The following is a 16,009-nucleotide window of genomic DNA, read 5'->3' on the forward strand; positions in this document are numbered from 1 at the left end:
TATTCATTATCTGCATATTATTCTGCAAACTCTATTAATAATTCTCCCCTGTTATTCCTACTGCCTCCACCATATTCCCCCCGTGACTTGTCTGCAGTCTGCTTCATGCTTACCCTGGCATTGAAGTCGCCCACCAGTGTAGCGTGTTTTGTTTTGACTTTACCCATCGCCGACTCCGCGTCTTAATATAAGCTTTCGACTTCCTGGTCATCATGGGTGGATGTAGGGGCGTAGACTTGTACGACCTTCAATTTGTACCTCTTATTAATTTTCACAACAAGACCTGCCACCCTCTCGTTAATGATATAGAATTCCTGTACGTTACCAGCTGTATCCTTATTATTCAGGAATGCGACTCATAGTTCTCGCCTCTCCGCTAAGCTCTGGTAACAGAGGACGTGCCCACTTTTCAGCACTGTATATGCTTCTTTGGTCCTCCTAACTTTACTGAGCCCTAGTATATCCCATTTACTGCCCTCTGATTCCTCCAATAGCACTATTAGACTCGCCTCACTAGATTACGTTCTAGCGTTAAACGTTGCCAGGTTCAGATTCCTGCCAGATGCCAGGTTCAGGTTCATGCTACTTATAAAGAGGCAAATCACTGATGATGACACTAGAGACACTCGGGGCATCCTTGGTCTAGACTTGTCCTAGGCTTTTGATAACATCTCGCACCAGTCCGCACTAGATGCCATCTCGGACTTGGGCCTGGGGCTACGATTCCATGCGTACGTTAGCTCCTTTCTCAGGGATCGCAAGGCCACTGTCAAAATAGGGCAAATCAAATCCAAAAAATTTACATTGGGAACGAGAGGCACCCCGCAAGGGGCGGTCATCTCTCCCCTACTGTTTAACATGGCCATGAAGGGCCTCTTGGGCATACTGGCGATAGTAAGAGGAACGGGACGTCCTCTACGCAGTTGACGTTACCGCGTGGTGCATGGGAGGGTCTGACGCTACAGTTGGGAGTGCGCTCCAAGAGGCGCTCGACATCACAGAACACTTCCTACTGGACACTTGCCTGAGTCTGTCACAAACCAAGTCCGAACTTCTGTTCCATAAACCCACCCGACGGGAGCTTAGGTGCTCCACACCCTTAGATCAAGTTCTATATTTGTTGTCAGGCCCTCTATACGAGGGATGTACAACAAATCCACAGAGTGGATGCCATCAAGGTCCTCGGACTCTTGCGGTAATCTCGCGGGGGCAACTCACAGACTATAGCCAGCATTACCTCCAAGACGGAGAATGTGCTTCGGCTTATCCTCAGGTTATTGAACCTTAGGAGGGGTGTAATCGAGAGCAATCTCCTCAGACTCTACCAGGCGTTTCTTATGAGCCACGTTAACTATGTTGCCTCCGCGTTGCGCTGGTCTAAACGAGATGAGGCCAACATCGGCGCCCTCGTGCGCAAAAGCATCAAGCGCGTGCTGGTTTTACCACTCACTACCAGCCCCGCGCGTCTCATGCAACTATAGGCATGCACCCTGTCAGAGGTTATCGAGGCCCAACGACTGGCCCAAATAATACGACTCTCATCATCGCGAGCGGGGAGACGCATGCTCGAATCCGTTGGATGCGGTCACCAGAAAATCACGGAGCGCAACGTGACCCTATCACCCATGGTCCGAGATACGTTCAAGGTAGATCCAATGCCACGTAACGTCCACCCTCAATAGAATGTAGGGTGCCGGGTAGCCCGGGCTCGTTCCCTGTTAAAAGTGGCTGCGGCCACTCCGAATCTTCCATGTTTTGTCGACGCCGCCCAGTACGGGCGCTCTGATCACTATGCCGTAGTTTCGGTTGACTCTAATGACACTCTCGTTAACTCAGCATCCGTGCGGAAGGTTTCTGCAACAGTAGCCGAGCAGGTTAATATAGCTATAGCACTGAAGGACCCTCTACGTCCCAATATCTTTACAGACTCCAGGTCTGCAGCCCGAGTGTTTGCTTCCGGCTCGATCTCAAAGGAGGCAGCCGCCATCCTCGGCAGCGAGGGGGCTGCTGGTTTTCATATCATCAAATGGTTCCCGGCCCATATGGCAATCAATGTGCACTCTGAGGTTGTTAACGCCAATGAGTTGGCCTATGACTGTGCGCGAGGTCTTACACACCGCGGCACTTCCGGTGGACTCACGGGCGGCGACTTAGGACTGTACAGGGATTCGCTTCTCACCTTCTCACCACTCTAACCGACTGGGAGGCAGCCCTTAAGAGCGGCGACCTTTCAGAGCAACTAAGGGCTGTCCAGAGGGCCTGCGACAGGGCGGAAGACCACGATGTTCCAACCGCGACGGCTACGGGGACTCCCTGAAAAGGGAGGTACCCTAACACGGTTCCTCAGGAACATTAGAAAAGTTCTCTGTCTGTCTACCTGCCTGCCTGCCTGCCTGCCTGCCTGCCTGCCTGCCTGCCTGCCTGTCTGTCTGTCTGTCTGTCTGTCTGTCTGTCTGTCTGTCTGTCTGTCTGTCTGTCTGTCTGTCTGTCTGTCCCTTCCAAGTCCCGTCACGCCGATCAAAAAACTCTGCCGGTCATACACGCGGAGCATTCTGGGTAACGCAAGCGTCGGAGTCCGGCATGTTGCACGAGACGTTCATTTGAGGGATCGCCAGCCATTTGTGCGCAAGCGCGAGTAAGAACGAGCGCGAGAGAGAAAATCTGGGGGCTTTTGCTCCTTCAATATGTGACTCTGCCTAGGGACTATGGAGGACATTTCTTGGCATGTGTTGTAGGCGTTTGTCTGACGGACCACCGCGTACGAGAGCCACGTTGGCGCGCCGGACTGTGGAGGGTTCACCTCTCCCCAACGTAAGATAACGTCAGCGCGCGCGCCAACGTTTCGCCAGACTATAAACTGAATTAATTTCCTCCAGCTTTAAGTTCTTATTTCCCGGTTGATCGAGCCATCAGAGGGAGTGCGGCTTCGCCTGTGTTGATGACCAAGTAAAGAGAACGAGAAGTATCGTGCAGAAATTGCGGCGCAAGCCCTTTAATTGCAAAACTTTTTTTTGTTAACGCAAGTGCCGTTTTTTGATTCACCATCGCCACGGCCTTCATTTCGTTCATCTATCGCTACCGTGACTGGCAGGCATCAAAAAGTCTGGCCATTGAGAAAAGGGCCTCGTGTAAGACAAGTTCCTTGGATGGGACCGAAAGTCGTATCGCGGTTTTTGGGCACGTAAAACCCCAAGATATTGACACGTGAACTCGTTTATCATTTACGGGTGAACGCTTTTACCGTCTAAGAAATTTTATACCTCAGCGCAAGATGCGTCTACATGTATCGGAAGTTTCTAGAATGTTGTCGATGCTTCCATCCGCTGTCTGTTGTCGCCGAACCTTGTGTAATCTGATAGCATGCATGCCTGACGCGAATGGCGTAGAACTTTGTGAAAGGCATGCGTGTCCCAGCGATTACTCTGGAAGATTCGACGACTGATCTATAAAATCCGACGCGCTTGACTCGCTGATCATATTTTCGACGATCGCCGACTGTATTCGCCGCTATTGTGGCGCTATAAGTGTAAGTGCCCAATAAATGTTATTTTTGTCTTTCACAGTATTGCTACTGTGTTCTTTAACGTCACCACCACGTGACAATATGATAACATACAAATATATACAAAGCCATATCAGCAGCGAAAGTTAAAAGGGATGCGGGAAATTATGGGGGCAATATGTGGGCAAAGGTAAAAAACGTACAAGGCCTAATTAGGAAGGTTGTCGGTAATTATCAGATTTTTCCGTTAATATTTTGCCCAATCCATTTCGAACTTTCAAAAGAACTGCCTTGAGCGAGAACTACTCCCTGTATCCTGTTTAAACTTTGTAGCACTAAATCTATGCACGAACAGCCTTTCTGTACGAAAAGTCACCTTAACAGTTTTGCAGGAAACCGTCTTGCGATTCTGCAACTTCGATCTATGTTGCCACTGTACTTTTTTTCTATACCTTTCTTCTCCTAGAAATTGTGGACTTCCCTAAGGAGAGTGACGAGGTGACGTTCTACCTACACACCAATCCGCTCGTCTCCGGCAAGGGTTTCTGGATCGAGGTCAACCGGCGGCCCGGTTTCTGTGACACACGCAAGAATGTGGGTAAGTGCGCGACAGTAAAAAAAAAAGGAAGAAAAAGGATTCGAAGGAAGTCATCGCTAAATCACTTCGAAGTGATTCCAAGCAAAGCTAGACACGTATAAATGTGGCCACGAATCAATGACGAGAATTCGAGAATGCGTTTGCCTCATGCGGCGCGTTGAAGTCTATATGTTACGAACAGGTACAAGTTTATTAGAAATAAGCGAGTGCCTTATAAGCCTTAACTTGATCCGCATTTTTTATGCGAAAGCGTCAAGCGGCACATTGAGCGAGAAAGCCGGCGTCTGTCGTCTGGACAAGCGAAAAACGGCACCTAAATTCCCATTGGCTGCGACGCCACGTCACGAGCGCGCCTCGACGAAGCAGGGCGTGCGAAAGGGGACACCTGCTGCTGCTATGGCGCGCCAGGTGTTGCGTGAGGGGCGAGGGCATAGCCGCGACGCCACGTCACCCTTGCGCTCGCTCTCGGAAGCCTGTGTTACGTGGTGTTGTGCCTTGCGGCGTACAGAAAACAATGACGAAGCACGTTAAAAATATGCAAATACGACGTAGCAAAGTAATAAATCAAGAAGAAAGCAATGAATCGCGGAACGTCGTAGATGAGTACGCAGTGAGTCGGCAAATGACGCATAGCTCAAGCAGCCTACAGAAGGAGAAGAGACCACGTCGGCAAGGCAGACCGAGCTGAGAAGCGGAACGAGAAGGAAGATGCGTTGGCTTGGGTCGGACGCCAACGTTCAGTAGGTGAACAGTTGTCGGAGGGACCTGGTCGAGCGCCAACGCACGAGGATACCTAACATGTCTTCCGGTCCCGTCAACCAGCCAACGAACAAGAGTCTGCAAGAGGTCTCGCACCTTCTGCCGTCTCCACTCGTGCAGTTCATCGAGCGACGCGTGCAGCATGCCAGCTTCGTGGCGCACCAGCCAAACTGAGTGCGCTGTGATAGTCGGTCTGAAATTTGTAGGGACGCTTGGTCTCGCTTGCCTCCAAGAGCTGCGTCAGTGCATTTCCTCTTTTTATGTTTGAATGTGTGTGTGTGTGCTTTGGCTGTTGCCATTCCTTCCTAGCTGTCCTCGGAGCCGCCTGTGACTCTGACAATTAAGCCTACTCCCTGTACCACTTTGTAACACAAGCGTTACATTGCGATTCGGAAGGCTTTTTTATTTGAATATTGTGGTTTAGAATCCCAAAGCAAGATTGGGGTCGCGGAAAACACCGTGTGGAGAGCTTGGAATTAATTTTGACCGCCAGGGGTTGCTTAACGTCCGCCTGAATTTAAGTGCATGAGCGTTTTTATTTATTTATTTGTATACTCCGATTCAGATTTGGTCGGCGCGTCCGGGAATTGAACACTACAACTCGTTTTCTGCAACAGAGCGTCGTAGGCCGGGAACCAGTGCGACGGTTCATTCCTAACAAGGAAGACGTTTCTCCCTCTCTCTTTCTTTCCCAAATGACCTGCAACACCTTATAGTGCACGTGGAACACTTTCATATCATTGTATCCGTGTTGGAAGGCGCTAAATAAAGGCTTTGCTGCTTTCAAGTGATAGAATCAAAAGCTCAAAGGCCGTTTAAGATGCAGCTTCTTGCGTAGGTAGACCGGACAATGCTAAAAAAAAACTAGCGTGATTCGTTCCAACTGTTGAAATGATCTGATCAACACTCAGCCCGATATTCAGTAAACTCGGCACGCAAAGGAGCACCACCCGTTTGGTGAAAAATTTTAGTTTAAAAGAAGCTGGGCAGAATATTTTTTGCAGGTATTTTAGGCCTGGGAGTCCCATTCGGCGCCTCTAACTTGCTATTAAGTTTCACCCTCGCCGTTGTCGCGTGCGTGTCTCTTCATTAACCACTCCCCGCGGTGCAGTGGGGCCATGCGAGGAGCGCCACTCGCACGAGGAGTTTCAGCTGTGGAGCCCGGGCTTCCCGGAGTCGTACGCGAGCAACCAGAAGTGCTGGTACTACATCCGCCGGGCCACAGACGCCGTGTGTGGCCTCGAGCTCACCTTCCTGCACTTCGAGCTGGAGCAGAGTGACAGCTGCATCTACGACTACCTCGACGTGGACGGACAGAAGCTGTGCGGATCCATAACGCCGGGCGCCGTCCGTGAGTCGGGCCCCGCACACTCTACTTGGGTGGACATGGTTGCAGGGCGGCCTGTATAGGGCCTTCTAAGTTGCCCTATGTGCAGTCTCCTCTGTCTCAATACGCAAAGGAAACAATTCCGTCGAAGGAGCTGCGTCTTATGCGTGCTTGTGTTGGTTAAAAATTCGTGGGGATCAATGTTCCAAATCTACACTGGCGCTACGACAGACACCTGGAGAGTTATTACATGTGTGTACGTGGACGCTTGCTTAACCGCGTGCGCGTGTGGGTGGCTTGCGCCTAATACTTATTGTCGACTTATTTATGCCGCGGGTGTAATACTTGTGAGTAGCGAAGTGTCACACGAAGAACTTGAAATTTGACCGCTTGTTTAAAACATGCTCACGGAAACCTAAACCGCGGCGTCGCGGCGCGGCGCATCTTTGCAAACTACGCGCTTAATGTACTCACGTGGGTACCTTCCCAGCCGTGGCCGAGGTGCGCGCATAGCGATAACTGCAAGAGGACGACGCTTTTTTCCCGTCTCGAGAAGCGTGCACCAAATACTTGCGCCCTCCTCAATAAACGGTCACCTCGGCCTTGACCCAAACAGCGACGAAATGCCCGCCTGCCTCCTCTGTGTAGCGGGGGGTAGCGGCGAGTGGTTTCGCGAGATCTGCGACCGCACTTTTCTAGGGCTTTCTTTGAAACGGCCAGAAGCTGGCCATTGCTGTTTCGCGAGGTCGCAGATGGCACGACAGCGTGTGCACCGGCTACCACCTGCGCTCTTAAATACGGAATAATGGGTACGTTTCTCGAAGACTTGTGTAGGTGGCACCAAGCTGTTCACGGTGGCATTACCCATATTTATGGATGCATGAGAATCATTGGTGTGGGAAGAGAAGCTGTTAGAAGACAGGATTTCTTAAAGATCACGACTGTGAAATAGCCGCTCCGTGTTTAGAAAAAGATTATCTACCAGCTGATAGATAAGCTTTACAATTCCGAATTTCCGAGAATGTGCGCTTCCTGAGATATATATAGCAACTCGGTTCATGGGTGGAATCATTGCTTGCTATAAAACGCCAATTATAAAGTACACTTTATATTCCGCTCATCAGGGGCAACTGCATGTAAATTGTCTCGATGAATTACGCCATGGAGAGTAAGAGTCTTAAATACACTATTGCACTTGTTATCAAAGTCTACAGCAGCACAACGAATGAACGGTACGCGCCTGCACTATCCCATTGACTCATCGTCGGTTACCACTCTCTCGATCAACTTGGAAACACGTTAATTTTGAGGCGCGGGCTGGGGCGTGGGCTGCATAGTTTAGTACTGGTAGAATGATCTGGCTGTATAATGACTACAGAGACTTTATGTTTGTCGTTTTGACTACAGAGTTCGTATCAAATGGCTGTGAGAGTAGCGAACGTGACGTTTTCTGCAGAGCCGTTGTAAGGCACGTCCACTGCGGTGGACGTGCCTTACGTGCCGCCATTAGCATCAAATGGCGAGGATACGGCAGAACGCTGACGTACGCGACAAAAGACCTTACCTCGTCCCACTCTGTGATTTCGAAGCTATCGAATAGAGCGCCACACCAAATAAGGGATTAGGTTAGTGATACTTGCGCAGTGTAAAGGCTACACGCTAAGCGACAGTGAACGCGCCGGTTACGAATATCGCATTGCGAGAGTAACAGCCGTGCACTCTTCCTCTTACAGGCGTGTTCATGTTCAACCGTGACCAACTCCTGATGCACTTCAGCAGCGACAGCCAGAACAACAAACGTGGCTTTCACATCAAGGCCCGCCAGATTACCGCATGCTACCCGGGAAGCGGTAGGTATTCCCTTCTTGAATTGCAAAACGCACCCAAAGATGTTCAACAAACACTCGCAGACATTGGCTACTGTCGGCGCCTTCGCTGTAGTAAATTGTTTTCCCTGTGTGGTTCCTGGAATAATTTGATACCTAACAATATTGTCAGACGTATATTTTTTTCCTTTTCTTTTTTTATAAGAGAGATGTGATGTAACAGGCAGCAAGGGTAGTCCACGCAGGCAAACGAAAGTTGCTTAAGCGATTGACTGAAAAGCACTACACCCAAACCAAGACTTACTACTAATTCATGTTCTAGTGGCTTTCAAACCTGCGTTTCATTTTTCTGATCATGTTCCCACGTGGAGCCAATCTCAAAAGGTAACCCTAGTGAAAATTCGTTCGCTTCTCCGTGAGCCATTGAAACGGAACTTATTGTTTAGTCTTACTTGTAAAGCTGTTTTTCGCTTTTTTTAAGTATCGGATAAGAAACAAGAAGAGGCAGTAAACATTTGCTACTCATGCTTGCTTCTTTAAGAGTCGACCTCTGCGTTTGTCTTTTTTTTTATGCAAGCGGCAGCGCTCTCGCTGAACTTACGACTTGGGCGATGTTCTATCGAAGCCGCATTAGATGCGCGAGAACTCGACGCCGCTACCAAGCGGGCTACCAGCTGCCGCTGGGAGACTCGAGCTCAAATGCCAGAAGAGTAAGGTCAGCGTGATGTCGGAAGTAGACAAAAAGTTGGCAACAGTTACCACTCTGAAACGACTGTCAGAGCCGTGGTCGAATCTCCTGTCTGTGACCTGTAGTCAGACACATTCTATCAAACTTTTTTACTGCGGCAGCAGTTAGATGATAGAAACTGAATTTGCCTTGTCCGTCCACTCGGTCACGCTGACAACCGTTGCCATATGGATGTTTTTATGCCGTTGTCAGGTTTGTTCAGGTGTTATCCTCACCATAGCGCGAAGAAGTTTGTGCACCGCAGCAGTGCTTGCGTTGCAAAGAGAGAGAGATAGAAAGAGATAAGCGGGCTCGGAAAGGCAAGGAGGTTAACGGGAGAAAATTCTGGTATGCTACCCTGCACTGGCGAAGGGGAACGAAAAATGAAAGATGGAAAGAACAATGGAGAGAAAAAGTGAATACGAGAAAAATAAACAGAGGAGGTTGGCAACGTCCGTGAGAACTAGTCTCTCTAACAGGCCACTCGAACGCGAAAATTTCAAGAGTGCCTTGACTGTTTAATGGCGTGACAACTGTCGAGTCCGGCGTTTGAAGACCATCTGCTCCTTAAGCGGCCGGTCCTCAAGACGCGCCACCGCGGCCCCGAGTGACTGCCTGTGTGCGCTGTATCGGGGACAATGGCAAAGAACATGTTCGATTGTTTCCTCGTTGCCGCAGTGGTAACATGCAGCACTATCCGCTTTTGATGCGGAAAGCAAAGGATTTTGGAAAAGCGACACCATGCCACAGTCGGTAAAGAGCCGCTGTGTCGGATCGGGGATAGTGCAGGTGGAGGACTAAGTTTAAGGCAAGTCCAGTCGATGAAGACGTGGTGCTCGGAACTATAGGTGTGTTCCACAACGATTATGTGACGTCGCTTTCAGGCACTCGAAGTTTCGCTCGTGTATCTGTTCTTGACAGCGGGACTTGTTCCTGCGCATCGTCTTCATGAGCAGATCGGGCAGCTTCCTCAGCATGTTCGTTGCCCATTACGCCGCAGTGGCAGGGAAGGAAGGAAATCAACTTTATTCAGGTCCTGCAGGCCACGAGAGCTTTGGGCTCTCATGGAGTGGGCGTCTCCCACGACGGAACCGGGAGGTTGAGTTTCCTGGCGGCGTCGTGGACCTGCTGGACGGCCCAGAGTTGGAGAGCGAGTTCTTCACTCCGGATTGCCTCTTCAAACTTGCGCTTGTCCTGGTCGTAGTTTACGTGAGCTTGCGAGCACGGCCAGAGTAAATGATGTACGTTAAGGGATGTATTGCAATTGGTGCAATGAGACTTGTCGTAGAGCTCAGGCATGTAATGGTGTAATCTGTTTTGAGTGGGGTATGTGTCTGTCTGTAGCATTCTGAGTGTAACCCCTTGAGCTCGAGTGAGCGTGCGGTGTGGCGTGCTATACTGTCTGCGTTGTAGGTAGTAGTGTTTAGTGATTTCATTGTATGTAGTGGGCGCGTCCTTATTCTCCGAGTGGTTGGGTGAAGCCGCGCGGTCTGTAAGCGCGCGCGCAGCCTCGTGTGCCGCCTCGTTAAGGTTGGGGACGTCGCCGATCTTTGGTCCTAAGTGTGCCGGGAACCAGTATATGAAGTGGTTCTTAATCTCTTTCTTTGAAACAATCCTGAGAGCCTGTGCGCAGACCGTGCCCTTTTGGAATGCTCTGATAGCGGCTATTGAGTCGCTGTAGATATGAGAAAGATTGTCGTCGGTGCGCGCAACAGCGATCGCAACCTGTTCGGCCTGCTCAGGCTTCCTTGCAATTACCGTGGCTGCATATCTTGTGGATCCACGGCCGTCCACAACCGCCACTGCGAAAGCTTTGTTTCCCGTGTATGCCGCCGCGTCCACAAAAGCTGAGCGTTCACGGTCCGCCAAGGCTTGGTTAAGAAGGAATTGTCCTCTCGCTTGTCGTCTGCCCCTGTTGTTTTCGGGGTGTACGTTTCTGGGTATAGGGCGGACCATGATCTTGGCGCGGATGTCCCGTGGGAGGTCCGCAAAGTCTTTTTCTATGTCTCCTTGCGCAAAGCCTAGCTTCTCTAGGATCGTGCGCCCCGGAGGCGTCGTCGAAAGCCTAGCAAGCTGGGCGCGCTGCTGGGCTTCGGCAATTTCTTCCAGGGTGTTGTGCATGCCCAGGTGCCCCAGCTTCTCGTTGCTGGTGCTGGTTGGAATGCCGAGGGCTTGCTTGGTGACCTTTCTGATTTGGGCATTCAGTCTATCTCTTTCAGATCGTGTCCAATTGAGCATTGCCGCAACGTATGCGAAGTGACAGGTGACGAACGCGTGTATTAGTTTGATGAGATTATGTTCCCTGAGGCCCCTGTGTCTATTGCCAATTCTTCTGATCAGCCCAATAGCGTTGTTGGTTTTGGTGATGAGCTTTTGAACCGTAGAGGCATTGACGTCTTTAGTCTCTACGATCATACCCAGGACTCTGATTTTATCGACGGACGGTATGGCGTGTCCCGAAGTGGTTCGTACGGTAATTTCTTGATTGTAATCGAAGTCTGACGAGTATGGCCTGCGGCCCTTCTGCGTGGGTCTGCGTACGAGCAGCTCCGACTTAGTAGGCGAGCATCTGAGTCCTGTGGGAATTAGAAATTCTTCTATGGCGTTCACTGCTTCTTGCAAGATGTCCTGCACCATGCCCGGGGTTCCTTTGGACACCCACATGGTGATGTCATCTGCGTATATGGTATGCTCGAGCCCGTGGATCTGCCCTAGTTTCTCAGCAAGTCCCGCCATGGCAAGGTTGAAAAGCATAGGGGAGATGACCGAGCCTTGGGGAGTGCCCCTGCTCCCCAGCGAGAGAGTCTCCGTGGAGAGGTCGGCAAATCGGAGCGTAGCCGTCCTGTTATCCAAGAATGACTTGACGTACGAGTGGAACCTAGCTCCGAGGTTGAGTTTAGAAATGGTGTCCACAATGTATCGGTGAGAGAGGTTGTCGAACGCTTTCTCTAGATCCAACCCAAGAATGGCCTTGGCGTTTCTAATGGGGTCATCAATGATTTGGTGCTTGATTAAAATCATGGTGTCTTGAGTTGATAGACCGGGTCTAAATCCGATTAGGCTGTGTGGTAATAGTCCCTTGGTTTCGAGGAATCTGGAGATTCTGTTCTGAATGGCGTGTTCCGCCGCCTTACCCACGCACGACGTGAGTGATATGGGTCTGAGGTTCTCGATGCCCGAGGGCTTGTTGGGCTTTGGAATGAGAACCGTGGTGGCGTTCTTCCATTCCGGTGGGACCCTGCCGGAAGCCCAGACCTGATTGATTTGATCCGCTAGGAACCGGACGGAGTCTTCGTCCAAGTTACGAAGGGCCTTGTTACTAACACCGTCCGGACCTGGGGCCGATGTGCCATTCAAGTTTTGAAGGACGGTCCTGATTTCTTCCAGGGTGAAGGGTTCATCGAGGTCGGGGTTGTCAGCTCCCGTGTACGGGGAACCGGATGCCTCGGCCTCGTTTTCGTGGCTGCTCGAGAGTGGCATGTATCTTTCGGCAAGTCTTGCCATAAATTCCTGCTCGCTGTAGTTTTTGAGTTCACGTTTCGCTATCTTGTCAGCCGCCTTGGTCTGGGAGCTCCTGGTTTGACCTTTGTTAAGAAGGTGTTTGAGTAGGTTCCAAGTTTTTCCATATGTCACGCTGCCATCGGCCCTTGCACATACTTCGTCCCATTGTTGGTTGGAGAGTACTACACAGTGGTGCTCAATGTCCTTGTTCAGTAATGCGATCTTTTTCCTAAGTCTTCTATTGAGTCTCTGGGTACGCCATCTCTGCAGTATGGATCTTTTCGCTTCCAGCATGTGAGCGAGCTTAGCGTCCATCCCGATTGTCTGGACATCGGTTTCTATTTCCTTGGTCGCATTGCGGGCGTCCTCCTTTAGTTCTTGCGTCCACTGTTCTAGTGTAGCGGGCTTGTCGGTACGTTCCTTTCTTATCTGTCTAAACGCATCCCAATCCGTGTATCTCCACTTTCGTAGTGGTTTCAAGGCGATTGCTATTGACGTTTCCACAATGTAATGGTCGCTGCCGAGGTCGTCGCCGGTATTATGCCAGGTGGCCCCCTCGGTGCTGAGAACGAATGTGAGGTCTGGGGTGGTGTCCCTCGAGACCGAGTTGCCCATCCTGGTAGGGCAGAGCGCGGACGTGATAAGGTTGAGGCCCATCTCTTCCGCATCGGTGGCAAGATTTCTGCCTTTGGCGCTGGTGACGCCGTAGCCCCATTCTACGTTTGGGGCGTTGAAATCTCCGGCAATAATCAGTGGGTTGTCCCCGGCTTTGTCCCTGGCCTTCTTCAACAGTCTTCTGAAACTTTGCGTTCTGTGGTTCGGGCTGCTGTACATGTTCAGTGCTAGTATGCTCTTAGCCTTCTTGCCTTTGGGAAATACTTCGATGAACAAGTGCTCGCATTTGCTGTCCGGATTACTTCTGTCAATTTCGGCCCATGCGAGCCTGTTACTGACAAACGTCGCTACGCCGCTGCAGGCTTTTGTTGGTGGAACGGCAATTGTTTCATATCCCGGAAGTGTTGGTGTGTCGGTGTTGGTCTCTTGAATGAGTATGATGTCCGGCTTCTCTGTAGTGTGTCTGATGTGCTGTTGCAAGACCGATTTCTTGTTGCGGAACCCGCGACAATTCCATTGCCAGATTAGAAGCTTGCCTTGATTGTTCGGTTGCGCTTGGTGCCTTTCGGCTGGTTCTCGCTTATTTGCCTTCTCCATTTTTACTTTCTACTATGGTTGCGGACTTTACCGCCATTTTGGGTGTGACGACATCGCTTGTTGCAGTGTTCCTTCTGACCATGGGGGAGGCAGGGGAGTTGACCGGTGCCGTGGAGTGAGTAAAGACGGTCCTTTCGAGGCCCTCGATCATGGCACCGAAGCCCTTCTCCATCACTTCTACCCTGCTCGTTAGGCCATCGACCGCCTCTACTAGTCTGTCGTGCCCCTTCTTTAGTGACTCGACATCGAATTGTAGTTGACCTAGAGTACTAAGAATCTTGTCCAATTTACCGTCTATGTCCTTGGCAGGCGTGTCGCATTCCGTGGTCTTGACCTTGCGTTTCTTGGTGGCTGGTGTGCTCGCGGGTGGGCTTTGACTAGTCGTTTCTGATTCCGCTACGCTGGAGGGATTCGGACTGGGTGAAGTGTCCATGTGCATGTCCTGTGTCTGTGCAGTTGGTGAGCTAATTTGCGTTTTAAGCAATCTATTCTCGTTAGCCAGTTCTGTCATTGTGCGTCTGAGTTGAGCGTTTTCGTGCTCGAGTGCTTTTATTCTCTCTAAGATGTCTTTGTGAACATTATTCTCTGGCCGCGCTTGCAAGCTCACCTGTGATTGGTCCCTCAGTGGCCCGGAGTTAGTGGGCAGCGTCCCTGCCGTTGCCGAGGCCTGGCATCCCGTTGTCGCCTTGACTCGCTGGGCCCAGCTGTCAGCTCCGGCCGCGGGTGCGAAGCGCACGCCCGAGGTGGAGCGGCCCCGGCTCCCGGGTGTGCGGGAGCGGCTCCTGCGACCTCTGCTGGCCGATCGGGATCCCGAGCTCCCTCTGGATCTGGAGCGTCCTCTGGGCTCGCGATGTCCGTCCAGATGCTGCGCCGCACCCGCGCCGTTCTGCCTTAAGAGACTCGTCGCTTTTTCTCGAAGTTTCTTGGACGCAATGGCTGCCTGCTTGTTCTCGATTCTTCGTTTGCGTACCACGTACGGGACCTGGTATCTGCTCTTGCATTCCTTGCTGGCCGTGGGGTGTTTCTCGCCGCACAGCGCGCAAGAGACTTCTTCACAAGCGTGATCTTCTCCGGGGTCTGGAATGCCGCAATCCCTGCAAGTCTGCTTCTCCGGTGTGGGGCATACGTCTGCTCGGTGCCCTAGTTTGCCGCAAGCCTGACATATGGCGATCTGCTTCCTGTAGAGCGAGCACTCTACCCATGCACATCCGTACATCACGTGGTTGGGAACTTTGTGTCCTTCGAAAACTACGATCACCGTCCCGGTTTCCTTAATGCGCTTCGCCGCCAGTGCGAGTGGGTTTCTCGGGTTGACGATGGACCTGGTTATCGTTTCTTGCGTGTGGTGGAGCGGAATGTTGCGAATGACTCCCTTGCACGTGTCGTCCGGTGCAGTCTGGTAGGAGAAGGCCTCGTACGTCTGCCCGGCGATGGTGACGCTCTGAATTTTCAAATATCCATTGACGTTCTCGGGTAGCGGGGAACTCACGACCATGATGTTCTGTTTGAGGTTGGGGCAAATCGTGTCCCCGTCGCACTGCATCGGTTCGAGTCCGGCTGCTTCTTGAATGGCTTGCACAATTCCCACGTGTCCTGTTTTGGCGATGTTCAGTCCGCCGCGGATGCGAATTGCTACTTTGGTCTCGTTTTGCGGGAGTAAAGGCATTCTACTTGCCTTGATGATTCCTTTACGGGCCGACATGGGCTTAGGGGCTTTCGCTCTGGCGCCGGAGGCTGCCACGTTGGCAGCCATGTTGAGGTTAGACTTAGGCTTGGTCGCTCTTCGTGGGGCGATGTCGCACCACCCGTTCCTGACGGAAACCTCCGAGGGGTCGATTTCTCGGCCGATCACTTCGTAATTCATTGTAGTGCCGTTGGCAAGGCTTGGGTAGATGTCTCTGTGCCGGTGGGAGCCCCGGCGTCCGTCCAAGCGACGAAATCGTCGGCGGGTACAGCGTTAGGGTTAGCCGACGTAGCGCCCGCTTCGGGCATAAAAGTCCTTGCGGTAGTGCACAAAATAAACTCACAGGGTCGAAAATGGTCTTGATGTGAAGCATATATCTTCATAAACGTGATGCCGCGGTGCGATGGCACTGGTTTCGCAAAAATCACACTTAATTTGAGCAAATTGCGGGGCTTCGACGCGACGCGTCCTGGCTCGCAGTCACTTCGTCGTCTTCCCTCCAGTGGCAGGGCGCCACTGAAATATGACGTCATGTCTTTGCTCGACTAGGCGATGAAGTAACTTTCGGATTTCTAGAACTAATTTTGCGTAGCGTCTACGGCGGCGTTGCAAAAAAAGAAAAGTTCCAGCAGGCCGGCCTATATGTAACGGTCAGAATTCTGACCCACACAGTATAGTACCAGTCAACGTGTATCTGTACCCAGTAATCAAATACTAAATCACCACCTTATAATACCTGTATAATATATAGTAGCCTCGTAGGTATCTCTCAGTCGTATCGACTTGGTGATAGAAAGGGGCGTGATATTGAACGGTTTCATGACAATGCAGAAACACCTAAGTTTTTTGCCCTTAAAACAAAACTTTTGTCTA

The 16,009-nt window shown here is 51.1% G+C and overlaps 1 protein-coding gene across 1 annotated transcript in view; it reads left to right on the forward strand.

The window, feature by feature from the left end:
- Positions 1 to 16,009, forward strand: part of LOC135914757 (cubilin-like) — a 294,278-nt gene that overhangs the window by 84,144 nt on the left and 194,125 nt on the right. The window contains exons 5-7 of the mRNA XM_065447679.1: positions 3,969 to 4,100; positions 5,971 to 6,210; positions 7,920 to 8,036. Of these exons, the coding sequence (XP_065303751.1) occupies positions 3,969 to 4,100; positions 5,971 to 6,210; positions 7,920 to 8,036 (489 nt within the window). The remainder of the gene's footprint in view (positions 1 to 3,968; positions 4,101 to 5,970; positions 6,211 to 7,919; positions 8,037 to 16,009) is intronic.

This window comes from Dermacentor albipictus, unplaced genomic scaffold (assembly GCF_038994185.2).
Source record: "Dermacentor albipictus isolate Rhodes 1998 colony unplaced genomic scaffold, USDA_Dalb.pri_finalv2 scaffold_14, whole genome shotgun sequence".
Classification (NCBI taxonomy): domain Eukaryota; kingdom Metazoa; phylum Arthropoda; class Arachnida; order Ixodida; family Ixodidae; genus Dermacentor; species Dermacentor albipictus.